The sequence below is a fragment of the Alosa pseudoharengus genome, unplaced genomic scaffold (assembly GCF_046254945.1).
Source record: "Alosa pseudoharengus isolate Yale_2024_CS ecotype anadromous, Long Island Sound unplaced genomic scaffold, YU_APseudo_1.1 YU_APseudo_1.1_scf_4, whole genome shotgun sequence".
Lineage (NCBI taxonomy): Eukaryota > Metazoa > Chordata > Actinopteri > Clupeiformes > Clupeidae > Alosa > Alosa pseudoharengus.
Window position 1 is genome coordinate 3,331,652 of NW_027468774.1, and position 14,366 is coordinate 3,346,017.

At 43.0% G+C, this 14,366-nt stretch overlaps 1 protein-coding gene across 1 annotated transcript; it reads left to right on the top strand.

Annotated features, from left to right (window-relative positions):
• Positions 1–4,388: 4,388 nt before the first annotated feature.
• LOC143102773 (integrin alpha-D-like) lies at positions 4,389–12,192 on the top strand. The gene is made up of 6 exons (XM_076266586.1): positions 4,389–4,954; positions 5,307–5,425; positions 5,569–5,711; positions 5,937–6,087; positions 7,156–7,306; positions 11,955–12,192. Exons 1-6 carry the CDS (start codon positions 4,927–4,929, stop codon positions 12,143–12,145), a joined length of 783 nt encoding a protein of 260 aa, XP_076122701.1. The 5' UTR covers positions 4,389–4,926; the 3' UTR covers positions 12,146–12,192.
• Positions 12,193–14,366: the final 2,174 nt, after the last annotated feature.

Sequence of the window (14,366 nt, forward strand, 5' to 3'; positions counted from 1 at the left end):
CCTCCTCTACAGACTCTACCGTGCCCTCCTCTACAGTGCCCTCCTCTACAGCCTCTACAGTGCCCTCCTCTACAGACTCTACAGTGCCCTCCTCTACAGTGCCCTCCTCTACAGTGCCCTCCTCTACAGTGCCCTCCTCTACAGTGCCCTCCTCTACAGACTCTACAGTGCCCTCCTCTACAGTGCCCTCCTCTACAGAGTCTACAGTGCCCTCCTCTACAGACTCTACAGTGCCCTCCTCTACAGCCTCTACAGTGCCCTCCTCTACAGTGCCCTCCTCTACAGCCTCTACAGTGCCCTCCTCTACAGTGCCCTCCTCTACAGCCTCTACAGTGCCCTCCTCTACAGTGCCCTCCTCTACAGCCTCTACAGTGCCCTCCTCTACAGACTCTACAGTGCCCTCCTCTACAGCCTCTACAGTGCCCTCCTCTACAGTGCCCTCCTCTACAGACTCTACAGTGCCCTTCTCTACAGTGCCCTTCTCTACAGTGCCCTCCTCTACAGTGCCCTCCTCTACAGCCTCTACAGTGCCCTCCTCTACAGCCTCTACAGTGCCCTCCTCTACAGCCTCTACAGTGCCCTCCTCTACAGCCTCTACAGTGCCCTCCTCTACAGTGCCCTCCTCTACAGTGCCCTCCTCTACAGCATCTACAGTGCCCGCCTCTACAGGTTGTTCTATGTTTACACAGGTGGTACAACAAGGTAAGAGTGTGTACACTTTCACCATATCGCATTGTGCTGATCTGTACATAAAGCATGTGCAGAGTGTATATACTATGTAAGAAATGGGATTTTTAAGCTGTCCCGGCCCAGTCCAACCTATCTGTCTGAGCATCCAATAAACTTGTAGTCTTTTAGTTGTCAACTATTAAAGGAGATCTTGGCAACTATTTCAACTTAAAGGAATACGCCACCCCTAGGTGAAATTGGGTCACTCCCCGCAGTCCCTAGAGTTGGATGAGTGCGCCAAAGCGTTTTATAGCCGACCCAGCCATTGTCCTAATCTAGAAACGGCCTGGTTAGCTTTAGCTTAGCGTAGTCGCTGTAATCCGGCGGGGAGTGATCCAATTTTTTAACAAATATAAGGTTTAGAAACTTGTACCTGATATTCACAACTTTATCTGTCTACAGGGGTGGTTGGAAATTGTTCATACCAAGGTAAGCAAGGTTATACTCATCCACCATATCAGTAGATGATGCATGTTAAAATTTGCAGTCAAATTTCATCACTAGCAGAAGTAGAGCAACTTTGACTGACATTGGGATACTCTATTCAAAATAATTAACTTTCACTAGTAGAGAAACATATCAGTAGAGCACCAGTCTGTCAGCTCAGTTGAAGTTGAACGCCACTAACTGGAAAGAATGTAATGACTGGACACTAGCACTAAAGTGACCATACTGTCAACTGCTAGACAAATGCTGTGCCTCAGAATGCAAGAAATAATCTTACAAAGCTATAGCACAAAGATGTCATGAATTCCAATAAATATAAAGAAATCAAATATCATTAATTTGGTTTAGACACCTGTACAAGACATTCCTTCATTCACCACTGTATTTACAGGCAACCAAACTTGTTTGCCCACATCTTCGAATCAGCTCACCCCAACCCAAGGTAAGAGTTTGTGCACTTTTACCATCAGATTCATGAACCTCTCAATGTTTACCACCACGAAAACTGCAGAGCTAACAGGTTTAGTAGATAGTATTTTCAAAACCATGAACTTGTGTAAAATGTACTTGATAAAAATGGTATTGGACAATCCGCGATCCTCATCCTAATATCCTCAACATTTTTCGACATGTCAGTGTCTGAGACAGTGAATATAATTTGTGTAAAAATATTGTTTATTCGGTGACCTCTTAAACTAGCACAATCTAACATTACCAGGCTGGTAATGTTATCTTTCTGGCATAATGAATTGGAAATAAATGTGTGTGCAATACGACACATTTCTGCTGATGTATTTGTCCAAAGATGAGCTTTGGTTAATTTTATATTCCGACTTTTGTGCTTCTTGATTAACTGGATTAAGCACTGGATTAAAACATTGTCTTGAGGCAATCGTTTTTGCAGAACCATCCCCAATTTGCTCCCATATACAACCCCTGCCAGTCATCTTTATATTTTTCATCTACATTTGGTTACAGTGGGCTAAAGAGAAGCAATTGTGGATTTTTAGGTGAAAAAGTGATATTCAGAGATTAATCTCAAAGCTGCATATGGCAAGAAAACGATGCTGGAACTTGTTTGGTGCTGTTCCAATGGAAAATACAAAGATGACTGCCTAAAGAAAACAAAGTTTAGTCAAAGTCAAAGTCAAAGTCAGCTTTATTGTCAATTTCTTCACATGTTCCAGACATACAAAGAGATCGAAATTACGTTTCTCACTATCCCACGGTGGAGACAAGACATATTTTACCAATTTTTAAGTCCACAGACAAACATAACATTCAAGTAAACAAAAAAGTAAGTAAATAAGTAAATAAGAGGGCACATATAATGAAAAAATAAGAGCAGCAAAATTTGGTTGAAATTGTGCATAGACAGTCAATAAAATAAAATACTAGTGCAAAGTCAGGCCAATAAGAGGCTGAGGTAGTTCTGTTTGACCTAAGTAAGAAATAAAGTGGCATAGTGGTGCAAGTTATGTAAGGGCAGCAGAAGTGTTGTGTTTTCAGGACAACAGCAACAAGTTGCAAAGTGTACAAGTGTGCAAGTGGAGTGGTGCAGGCGGCCATTGTGGGTCCAATGTCCAGGATGTTATGTAGCTGAGGGTGGAGGGGGGAGAGGAGGGAGAGAGTTCAGCATCCTAACAGCTTGGTGTATGAAGCTGTTGGTGAGTCTGGTAGTGCGGGAGCGCAGGCTTCTGTACCTCTTCCCAGAGGGCAGTAGATCAAACAGATTGTGAGCGGGGTGACTTGCATCACTCACAATTTTGGTCGCCTTGCGGGTGAGGTGGGTGGTGTAAATGTCCTTCAGGGAGGGGAGTGAAGCACCAATAATCCTTCCAGCTGTGTTCACTATGCGCTGCAGGGCTTTCCTGTTGTATTCAGTGCAGCTTCCGCCCCACACAGCGATACAGCTGGAGAGGATGCTCTCAATGGTGCCTCGGTAGAATGTGGTCATGATGGCTGGTGGAGCACTTGCTCGCCTGAGTTTCCGCAGGAAGTACAGGCGGCGCTGAGCTCTCTTCACCAGTGATGCTGTGTTGGTGGTCCAGGAGAGGTCTTCACTGATGTGCACCCCCAGGAATTTGGTGCTGCTCGCTCTCTCCACCACAGCACCGTCGATGGTCAGTGGCAGGTGTTGGGTGTGACCTCTCCGGAAGTCAACAACAATCTCTTTGGTCTTGCTGACGTTCAGCAGGAGGTTGTTGTCCCTGCACCACGTGGTCAGATGGTCGACCTCCAACCTGTATTGAGTCTCGTCGCCCTTGGTGATGAGACCCACCAGAGTTGTGTCGTCAGCAAATTTCACTATGTGATTGTTGCTGTAGGTTGCAGTGCAGTCATGCGTCAGCAGGGTGAAGAGCAGCGGACTGAGCATGCAGCCTTGGGGGGCCCCTGTGCTCAGTGTGATGCTGCTTGAGGTATTGTTGCCAACACGTACTACTTGAGGCCTCTGACAGAGGAAGTCCAGTAGCCAGTTGCAGAGGTAGGTACTGAGTCCCAGTTTGTCAAGTTTGCAGATGAGTTGTTGTGGTATTATGGTGTTGAATGCAGAACTGAAGTCTATAAACAGCAATCTCACATATGAGTTTCTTTTTTCCAGGTGGGTGAGGGCTGGGTGGAGGGCAGAGCAGATTGCATCCTCTGTAGACCATTTGGCTCGGTATGCAAACTGGAAGGGGTCCAGGGTGGGGGGGAGAATGGATTTGATATGTGACATGACAAGCCGCTCAAAGCACTTCATGATGATGGGTGTCAGTGCCACAGGGCGGTAGTCATTGAAGCAGGATGGAGCAGTTTTCTTCGGCACAGGTATGATGGTGGCAGCTTTGAAACAAGATGGGACGATGGCTTGCTTCAGGGAAGTGTTAAAGATGTCTGTGAAGACATCCTTAAGCTCCCCTGCGCAGTCCTTCAGCGCACGACCAGGGATGTTGTCTGGACCTGTTGCCTTACGGGTGTTGATAGCAGCAAGTGTCCTCTTCACGCTGTCGGCAGAGAGGCACAGGGGCTGCTCATGTAGAGGGGGATGGGTCTTCTGTGGGCAGGTGCTGTTTTGTGCTTCAAAGCGAGCAAAGAAGCGGTTCAGGTTGTTGAGCAGAGGGATGTTGCTCTCGCAGCTCTGTGGCGCGGGCTTGTAGTCCGTGAGGGCCTGAATGCCCTGCCATAGGCTTTGTGCGTTCCTGCTGTCTTTGAAGTGGGTGGTTATCTTGTGAGTGTATTCCTTTTTTGCTTCCTTGATGCCACGGGACAGGTTGGCTCTCGCTGTTCTCATGCCAGCTTCATCCCCAGCTCTGTAGGCTTTGTCTCTGGCCCTCAGCAGCCTGAGGACATCCCCTGTCAGCCATGGCTTCCAGTTAGCCCGAGTGATGATGTCTTTTGTGTGGGTCACATCATCAATGCACTTGGTGATGTAAGAGGTTACAGTGTCTGTATACTCCTCTATGTCTGTCTGGTTGTTGTAAGTGGCTGCCTGCTTAAACATTTCCCAGTCTGTTGTGTCAAAGCAGTCTTGAAGAGCATCGGAGGCTCCCTCAGGCCACACTTTTACCTGCTTACGAACCGGTTTGTTCACTTTTACCCTTTGTCTGTATGCGGGCATTAGCATAACAGTGATATGGTCTGAAAGTCCAATGTGGGGGAGGGGGGTGGCTTTGTATGCTCCTTTGTGTGTAGTGTAGACCAGGTCCAGGATGTTATCTCCTCTGTAGTCCCTAATGGGGTGGAATATCGGGTAAAGGACCAGGGGAGATGGCAGTCATTACTTCTACAGTAGAAGGTGCATTTTTTCTGATTCCTCTACATGATCTGCAAAATTGTCTTACTACTTTTTTTTATTATTTTTAGCTAGGTTTCACAAAGCCAGAATGCTCATCTGTTAGAGTAAAATGAGGCATTTTTTTTCTCCCTACAAAATAAAACCGCTGAATGAACATTCCAAAAGTTGTGATTCCATAATTTTTGCCAGGGGTTGTAGACATTAACAGACTTCACTATAGCTGTGCTCTAAACATTCACACAAAATAAACCCCATAATTTGAACTTGCAAATATGTTTCTTGGTCAAATAACAAACTGTAAACACTATTTACTCATAATATACCAAATTTATTTGTAATATTTTCTCTTCAGTGCCTGCGGATATTGTCTTCCTTCTGGATGGATCTACGAGTGTAAAAGCAGACCAGTTCATTCTCATGAAGGAATTTGTGAAGAATGTGACCCGGAGTCTCCTGCCATATGACACCTTAGTAAGTCACTCGTGCCTGATTCAATATTATTGGTCCAGTAGCTTTAAATAAGCTGTGTAGATATCATTACATTTCCAGGGCATTGAGCCATGTGTACATTACACCAAGTAAATGAGCAGTTTATTTTTTTGGTTTGTTTTCAGTTTGCCTTTGCACAGTACTCTCACCAGATGACCATACATGTGAACTTCAATCAGTTCAATAGAAAAGGATTTGAAAAACGGGTGGACAGTATTGTCCAGAGGCAAGGAGGCACATACCCTGGATATGGTGTTGGGCAAGTTGTGTAAGTCTGAAATAAGGACTTCTGATACCGTAATCTGTTTTAACTGCTGCACTAGACATTTGACACAAACCTTTACTTTGATACTTTCTTTTCTGTATTGGGAGTTGATAACTGACATAGGAGCTAAATATTGAGATTTGTCTTTTTGTTTATGAAATCCTAATAGTTATTAGGCCTATATGACCATTTGAAGTGTACATCATGAATCTATACTTCTTTACACAGGAAATATATGTTTCATTCTTTTGCTGGAGCAAGACCTGGTGCCAAAAGGATCCTCATTATCATCACAGATGGGCAAACCTATGACTCTTCAAAATATCCCAGAGTCACAGCAGAGGCTGATGGGCAAAAGATTACTAGATACGCTATTGTGGTATGAGATGCTACCCTATATGTTCATACTCACTTTTTGTATTGTTTATCCACAGTATGCAACAGCACAGACACCTGCTTCCATCAGTATGTGTGCTCTCTGTTGATCCACTGATCTTTGTTAGTGCCTTGCACAGCAATTTGACTTTAAGCAACATTTTTATACAACTATAGCCAAGATGTTTTTGCGCTCATTTATCATGGGAGTTGGAGTGAAAGATCGAAGACTTCTTTGATGCGAGTTTATTTGTACACAAATATGGCAATGTGGTATTAGTGAGCTCTTCCCTAATTCAGTTCACAGGCAACCACTCTGGTGCATATCACTGCAGTCTGGCTGCCAGTTGCACTCCCTCAACTTTATATCAGTGGCATTGTGGTGTGATAACTGTAGTTTTATCTTAGCTGTTGTTTCTGGTGTGACCGGCCTTCTAGAGTAGTCTTTCAGTGTGAGAAATTAGTGACGTTAAATTAAGTTACACTTATGTAATTATATCTTAAAGGAGAATTCCGGTGTGATATTGACCTAAAGTGTGTTGAAACATGATACCGAGCGTGAACGTATGTCTCATACATACGTCATTTCGCCTTGTCCCCTGCACTCAGAAATCTGCCGCTAGTTAGCCGATGCTACCAACAGTTTTTCGATTGGGGTGCCTCGGGCATCGGCCTAGCCATGAAAAAATCACTGTTTTACACCATTTACGAGGCTCAAAGTAGCTCCATACTTCATTGGTAGACTTCCGAGGGCCTTGACATTTAAATTAAGACATTGAGAACTTTGAAAAAGCACTGGTAGTTTATTTACAAGACGATTTATACAGACAGTACCTTCAAGTTTACCGTTTGCCGCCATCTTGAATTTAGTCACGATAAGTCGAGCGACGAGTACGAATGAACAGGTATGATAAGGGATCAGATTCCAAAAATAATTCTGTGGAAATACATGGATTCCAGTTGCTGGTACTGGAAGTAGGAACTCACCATTGCTTCATATAAGTTTTATTATTTGTAAACACTGAAATGGCATGATATATTTTTGAATGAATGAATCTTTTTCTTGTGACAGGTTGGCAGTGCATGGACCAGCCAGACGGCACGAAACCAGCTCAATGCCATTGCACCCAAACCAGAATCAGACCATGTGTTTGAAGTGGACAACTTTGATGCACTCAACAACATCAGAAAGGCACTGGAAAATAAACTCTTGAACATACAAGGTGCATGCAAATTTAGATTAATGGTACTAACTATACATGCCAAACAGTTAGTATCATGGTGTTTTTGTCTTGAAAAGAGGCTTAACAGTTGTCAGACTTGCATTGCAAACACTAAAATTTTCTTATATATATATCCTGCCCCTTGGCCTTCAATTCCATTGCTATGCAGATGACGTCCAATTATATCTCACTACATTCTCCCTCACTGACCCTCTTCCCAGTTCACTCACTAACTGCCTCTCTGATTTAAAGCTATGGATGCAAGATGACTTTCTGAAACTCAACACAGATAAAACCGAAATCCTTCTCATCCGCCCCAAACCTCAACTGTCCAAATCTCAGACTCAGTCTGAACATGGATGGTACAATTTGTCAAATCCGCTCCTGTTGTCAGATACCTTGGCATACTGCTTGATTCCTCACTCAGTTTCGACCTCCACATTAAATCCCTCACTAAAACTGCATTCTTTCACCTCCGTAACATTGTGCACCTTCACCCCTTCCTTTTTACCACTGATGCACAGACCCCTGGTTCATTACATCCCGCCTAGACTACTGCAACTCCCTATTCATTCAAAGACTACAATATATTCAGAACTCTGCAGCCAGACTAATCACTCATACCAAGAGATCTGCACACATCACCCCTATTCTTTCTCAGCTTCACTGGTTACCTGTTCTTTCCCGAATCAAATTGAAATTTCTACTACTCTCTTTCAAAGCCCTCCATGACCTTGCTCCTCCTTACCTCTGACCTTCTGATCTCCTACTCTCCCGCTCCCTCAGATCCTCTAATCACAATCTCCTCTCAGTCGCACCAGACTCTCTACCCTAGGTGGCAGCTCTTTCAGCGCCATGGCCCCTAAGCTCTGGAATTCCCGCCCTCAATCCCTCCGTGACTGTCCCTCCTTTCTTCAAAGCTCACCTCAAGACCTTTCTGTTTCAGGAACACTTCACCTTCTGCCTGCGCTTGACTCATCGCAATTGCCCTTTTTTTTCTGTCTGTTTCTATGTTGTCTCTTGTTTGTGTTGACTTTTGTAAAGTGACCTTGGGCCTGTACTACGAAGGGAGCTTAACCTACCCAGATGTAACCCAGGGTTACTTTGTTAAACCAGGGTTGACACCCTGCTTATCTTAAGTGGTGTTAATCGGTACTACGACGCTGATTATGAAGTTGATTTGTTGAGCCAGTGTTAACCTAATTGGAGTTTGTGCGCGTTCACATAAAAGGGGCGGGTTGCAGCGCAAGTCACCACTTTCAATGATGACTCGATCACCTGATTTTACAGATGATGAATGCACAATTATTATGACCAGTTATGAGGAATTAAAACCCACTCTACGACAAATCAAATATGTCTGCAGTGAACAAAGCAAGGCTGTTGGTAACGTATTGCAGATCGGGTAGCCTAAATGCCTAAAAGTAGTTTTATTCCCACATGTTCTTCAAATATGTGTTACGGAGGATTAGTAGCTTGCGGAATGTCTGAAATGAGTTGAAATGAATAATTAGCCTATTTTGAGTTCATAGAAAGCCCTACAGATGCAACCCAATTCAGAAGTGGGCATATAGATTATAGTAATAAGGATAATTGAATGTTTAAGTAGCCCCCATTGACTGATTTAGTGTATGCCTAATCCTGTGAACATTTCAGATGCAACACCAAACGCACATGGCATCAGGTGAAAATGAAACACAAAAAGATTATTCAGAATAGTAGGTTTATATAGTTATGCTTGCATTAATATATCTTAATTATGAAAACATGTAGGCCTAGCTTATAGCCTTCACTTAGCCTCTGTTTTACAGCTAACAAAAAGTTGTCTTTGAACACTACTGTAGGAGGAAAGGCACCAGAGTGTTTTCCAGTACTGCAGAGGAGTTGGCCATCGCAAATAATAGTGGAAGGCTTATGGAGGGGGTTGAGGGAGGCATTCGGTCGGATTCTGGTGCTGTGGAAATGTGTAGCCTTTATGTGCAGGGTACAGTAATATGACGTTCAATTCAACAAGTTTGTTAAAATGGTGGTTTTTATTTATTAGGCCTACTGTAGTCATGTAGTCATGTGTAATGTCCGATTTATTTTAGGCTATTCTTGCTCAGATGTTCAGCATACTGTAGGCCTATGTCTGACTTGCTATGAGACGTCTTCCTAGATCATCTGACAAAGATGACTAATTCCCTCGGCTGACAATCTATATCTTCATAGAGAATTTCGTCCGGGTAGGCTATATATATTTTCTGGCGGTCTCTAAAACCCCTCGCCCTGCGAAGAGAGTCCCTCACGATTTGCGCTCCAATGTCGTATGGATCATCCAGGTACGCCAACATGTCTCGGGAGAAATTGTTAGTGGAGGGGTGGTACTTCTAAAGGGTGTGGTTAACGGAAACCTCAGGTTTACCAAGAACATAAACATAACCTGCTCGGAGCATGTTTGAGATGCAGCGTAAATTGCCATGGCAGCATACCTCTGTTAAAACCTATCCACCTTTTGTAGTACGGTTTAATCGGGAATAGGGCTGGGATAAACGATTATTTTTTAAACGATTAATCTAGCGATTATTTTTTCGATGCATCGATTAATCTAACGATTACTTTTTTCCGTCCGATTCGATTTCGATTCGTTTCGATTATCGATTATCTCCCCATTAATTCACTAATAGCAACTACATGTTTATTTACATGAATGAAAAAAACTGAATGAAAAAAACATGAATTCTTTAACATTGCAATATATGTTTATTGCTCTTAAGATTCAAAAATAAAAGACTATACAAGTGCAAAGTAATGCATTCTTAGTCAGAGGTAGCATTCAATAAAGTTCAGTAGTGTATGTCTAATTGAGTGCCTGTCATTTTAAGACGTTCGTGTAGGAATCCTTGCTATTAACATTAACACAGTTAAAAGGCTGCTGATGTGTGGATGCAATACATAACGTAGTTAGTTCAAATAACGGTTCGTTCTTCTCCTTTGGACAAGCACTTTTGAGTCTTGGAAAACACTTTTCCATTTACATCGGGATTTTGCAAACATTCAGTCAATAAAATGAGTTCTGCATGAGTAACGAATACAAGCAGCTGCAAGTAAGCATGCTAAACTTGACATCCAAACAGTATTCTAACGTTAGCTTTGAGATACTGCTTGATTGCATACTGTAACGTAACTTAGTACATTGAGGAGACTAAACTATGTTGTGATAAGACCTTAGCAGAGTTTACTTTAACTTTAATGCAGCAGTTTTTTGAACAAATTTGTGCAGCATGGTCACGATGCAAAGCGGATTTAATAGCAATTTAGCCTACTGTGTTCTATGCAGTGCTTCTATGTGGCAACAACAATCCTTCAACAATCGTGAATATTTGGTTACATGCACATGCAGAGGAGGAACAGCGGGCTCGTTACGAGAGAGAGCGGGCGGGGCGAGGAAAGGCTGTGTGAGTAAAAAGTGCAGCTCAATGAAATTATTTTATCTTATCTTTAATTTAAATAGTAGGCCTACAACATAGAACATCAATGTGTGGTGGTTTTGATTTCGTGGTGCCCAGCCACAGATTAGTCAACGTATGGAAAACACTGAAGGTGTAAAATGAAAAATATTTAGCAGCACACGTTATGCTTGACGAATCGACGCTCATATTTTGCGTCGACGTATTTTTTGCGTCGACGTCATCGATTACGTCGACGCGTTGTCCCAGGCCTAATCGGGAAGTTACGCCACACGTGATCAAGTTACACTCGAAGTTACCCAGATAAGCCAGTAACCCCACTTCGTAGTACAGGCCCCTTAAGTCTGAGAAAGGCGCTATATAAATAAAACATTATTATTATTATTATTATTATTATTATTATTATTATTATTATTATTATTATTATTAAACACATGGAATGAAAATGTCACCTCTTTAACTGGTGGACGCCACACCTCATAACCAACTCTTATTGAGATCGGACCTTTTTCTCCTGAACCCCCCTCAGGGGAAATGGGGAGCAACAGACTTTGACCTGGGCTGAAACAAGAGGAAAACAATTTCTTAGGTTTTGTTGTCTCAGCCCATTTGTCATTTTTTAAAGTTCAACTTACAGGCTAAAAACACACCTGTTGCCTTCTCAATCTATTATTTCTCCTCATGGGGGTGTAGGAGAAACGGGTCTGATCTCATTTCAAATTTTGCTTTCCTATTGGTGAGGTTTCTCAGTTAATCAGGAATGTTGCTGGTCTAAATTGTTACATTGAATCTAGATTCTAGAAAAACACTTAAACAGTTCTGGAATAATTTAGCCTTTTCAATTGTTTTGCCAACTGACAGTTATATAGGCCTAATATTGAACTGAAGATTCAACTCTTATCAGTTGTAGACCAGAGTCAGTTAAACAGTGACTTTATAGCACTTTACTTTAAACTACAAAACAGAGCATCCGTCTGTCTAGCTAGCTATAAGAGGTCTCTGACTCATTTACATTTCAGAAGCACCGCTATTGTAGACGGCCCTGCCAGCTGTAATGACCGAACAGACCCATTTAAAACCAACATTGCAGCACCTCACTCTGTGCTGATATTAGGTGGAAAGAGCCGAGTTATTAGAAGTATTACTCACTCTTTTACAGCGCATGATGTATAATGCTGTGTGTCTTTTGCTGTTTCCAGGCATCCCCACTGTTAATCGAGATGCTGGAGGTGCAGCTTGTGTCTTCCCTTTTGTGTACTTGGGCACACTCCACTGGACATGTACTACAATCAACCATAACAAGCCTTGGTGTTCAACCACAGGCAACTTTGACCAGGATGGGCAAGGGGGAGAATGCTGCATTGAAGCTGGGGAACACTTGGGTGTGTGATGGTAAATGTATACTGTTTTAATAAAATATGAACTTTGAAAACAGAACTTGTTGCCCCATTTTGAGTGTTTTGCCCAACATTGCACATCAACTTAGGAGGGCACTGCTCCCACCTACTTTGGCCCATCATAAAATGCTTGATATCTTCTGAAATCTGAGACCCAGTAGAATTCTCAGAAACAGTCAGTGTGACTGATGTACTGACAATGAGGTAGTAGCTTGAATGTTTTTTCTTTTAGCCGGTACATCTCTGGAACTGCCCACATATGGGCCCTCTAGGTTACTTAAAGTGGCCTTGAAACACAACTGAGGCCTGGAACCAGGTCTTGTAAAGCTATAACTCAAAATAGGTGACTATAGTGAAATATTAATTTCATATTAATTTGTGTTGGAATACCTATGCATTCAGCTCAGTGTCATTTTTAGAAAACTTAATCAAATAAAAAAACATTAGGCCTACTTCACATGAATTTGCTACTGTGACTTTTAAGTATATGTACTCTTTTGATCCTGTGAGGGGAAATTTGGTCTCTGCATTTATCCCAATCCATGAATTAGTGACACACACTCAGCACACAGTGAGCACACAGTGAGGTGAAGCACACCCTAATCCCGGCACAGTGAGCTGCTTGCAACAACAGCGGCGCTCGGGGAGCATTGAGGGGTTAGGTGCCTTGCTCAAGGACACCTCAGCCATGCCTATTGGTCGGGGTTCGAACCGGCAACCCTCAGGTTACAAGTCCGAAGCACTAACCAGTAGGCCGCGGCTGCCCAAGATGGTCACTGCAATGCAATCTAATCTAATCTGCATCAATAGGTCTAAGTCTTTTTGAATTTTCCATCAATTTTGCTTCAAAATGTGCAGGGGCGGAGCTACGTGGTGGCCAGGGGGGGCCACGGCCACCACTGGTCAAAGCTTGGCCACCCTGCTGGCCCCCCCAGCTCCGTTCAGTGAAAAGTAAAAAAAAAAAAGAATTGCTGCTGTTTTCGACAACACTTTGCAAAGCAGGGACTGAACCAATTACTGCACTCTATCTAGGACCATTGGCCCAGTCAGGAAGTGTAGCCCACGGTTGTGATCACATCGTGAGTAGGCCTAGTGCAGCAGCAGCAGCAGCGGGACAATTCAAGTCATCTGTTAAACACTTGACTGTAGACTAGGCTACTACTTAACCTCAGTAACAGGTGAGTTGATGAGTTGGAACATTAATGCAAATAAGATGTTAGAATGTGTCACGAATCATAGCCAAGTGAGCTGCGTTGGGCTGTCCTTGTTAGGTGACATTGATGTGTGATCAAAAAGAATCGGATGCCCACAGGAACGCTGTTACAAGAATATTTCGATAAAATTAGGGTGAAATGCAAGCATATTAGGCACATCTCCAGATGGCTCCAGGTAGGCTAGGGCCTAGTAGGGGTGTAACGGTTCATGTATTCGTATTGAACCGAAACGGTACGGGCGTCACGGTTCGGTGCATGAATTTACACGGAGAATACACGGTATAAAAATAAATAAAACTCGTGTGCGGATTAATTAATGTCATGCGCAATTACTGTTAAGTAGCGAGAGTTACGGGAGTTCTTTAGCGACACCTAACGCAATCTTTAGCCTCGCCTTAGCTCTGAAGCTCTGATTGGCGCCTATGTTTTTTTTGTCAGGTCGTCGGTCGAGTCCGTCAGTCATTAGCAGCACTAAGGTTAGACCCACAAGAGTTAGAGGATCCGCTGGTCTCTTTAAGATCGTAAGTTTGAGAACTTCAGTTACAGTGACGTTAGTACAGGCGAAAGAGTGGTGGATAAGATGAAACTGTGTGTCGGCGTTGATCAGCAGTTGTTGGGTATGTGAGTGGAAAAAATGCTACACATATTCGAAGCCATCACCCAGATGATGTAGGCTACCAATCACTGAAACGAGGGGAAAAAAAACTTACCCTGCGCTTCAGCAGCCTTTGGATACACATACAAATAGGGCCAAAACCTATGGCTTAAATTAAATGATTTCGTAATGACAGAAAGCTATGTAAATCACGTGGTAATTACCTTTATGTTGGGGTAACTTGTAACTTCTCACATGAGGAGCTGGTAGTGTTAAGTGCATAGACAGCAAAATAAAGTGACAACGCTAACCAGGCTAATAAACAAACCATGCTACGGTGAGTTAACGTCAAAGGGCAAAGTCACGTGACTTCTAGTTGTAGTCTGTTTATGAAATAAAAGGAGC

Coding starts and splice junctions, on each gene's coding strand:
- LOC143102773 (XM_076266586.1), top strand. CDS start 4,927: ATGGCAGTCATTACTTCTACAGTAGAAG. Junction 4,955..5,306: donor CATTACTTCTACAGTAGAAG/GTGCATTTTTTC, acceptor TTTTCTCTTCAG/TGCCTGCGGATATTGTCTTC. Junction 6,088..7,155: donor TTACTAGATACGCTATTGTG/GTATGAGATGCT, acceptor TTCTTGTGACAG/GTTGGCAGTGCATGGACCAG.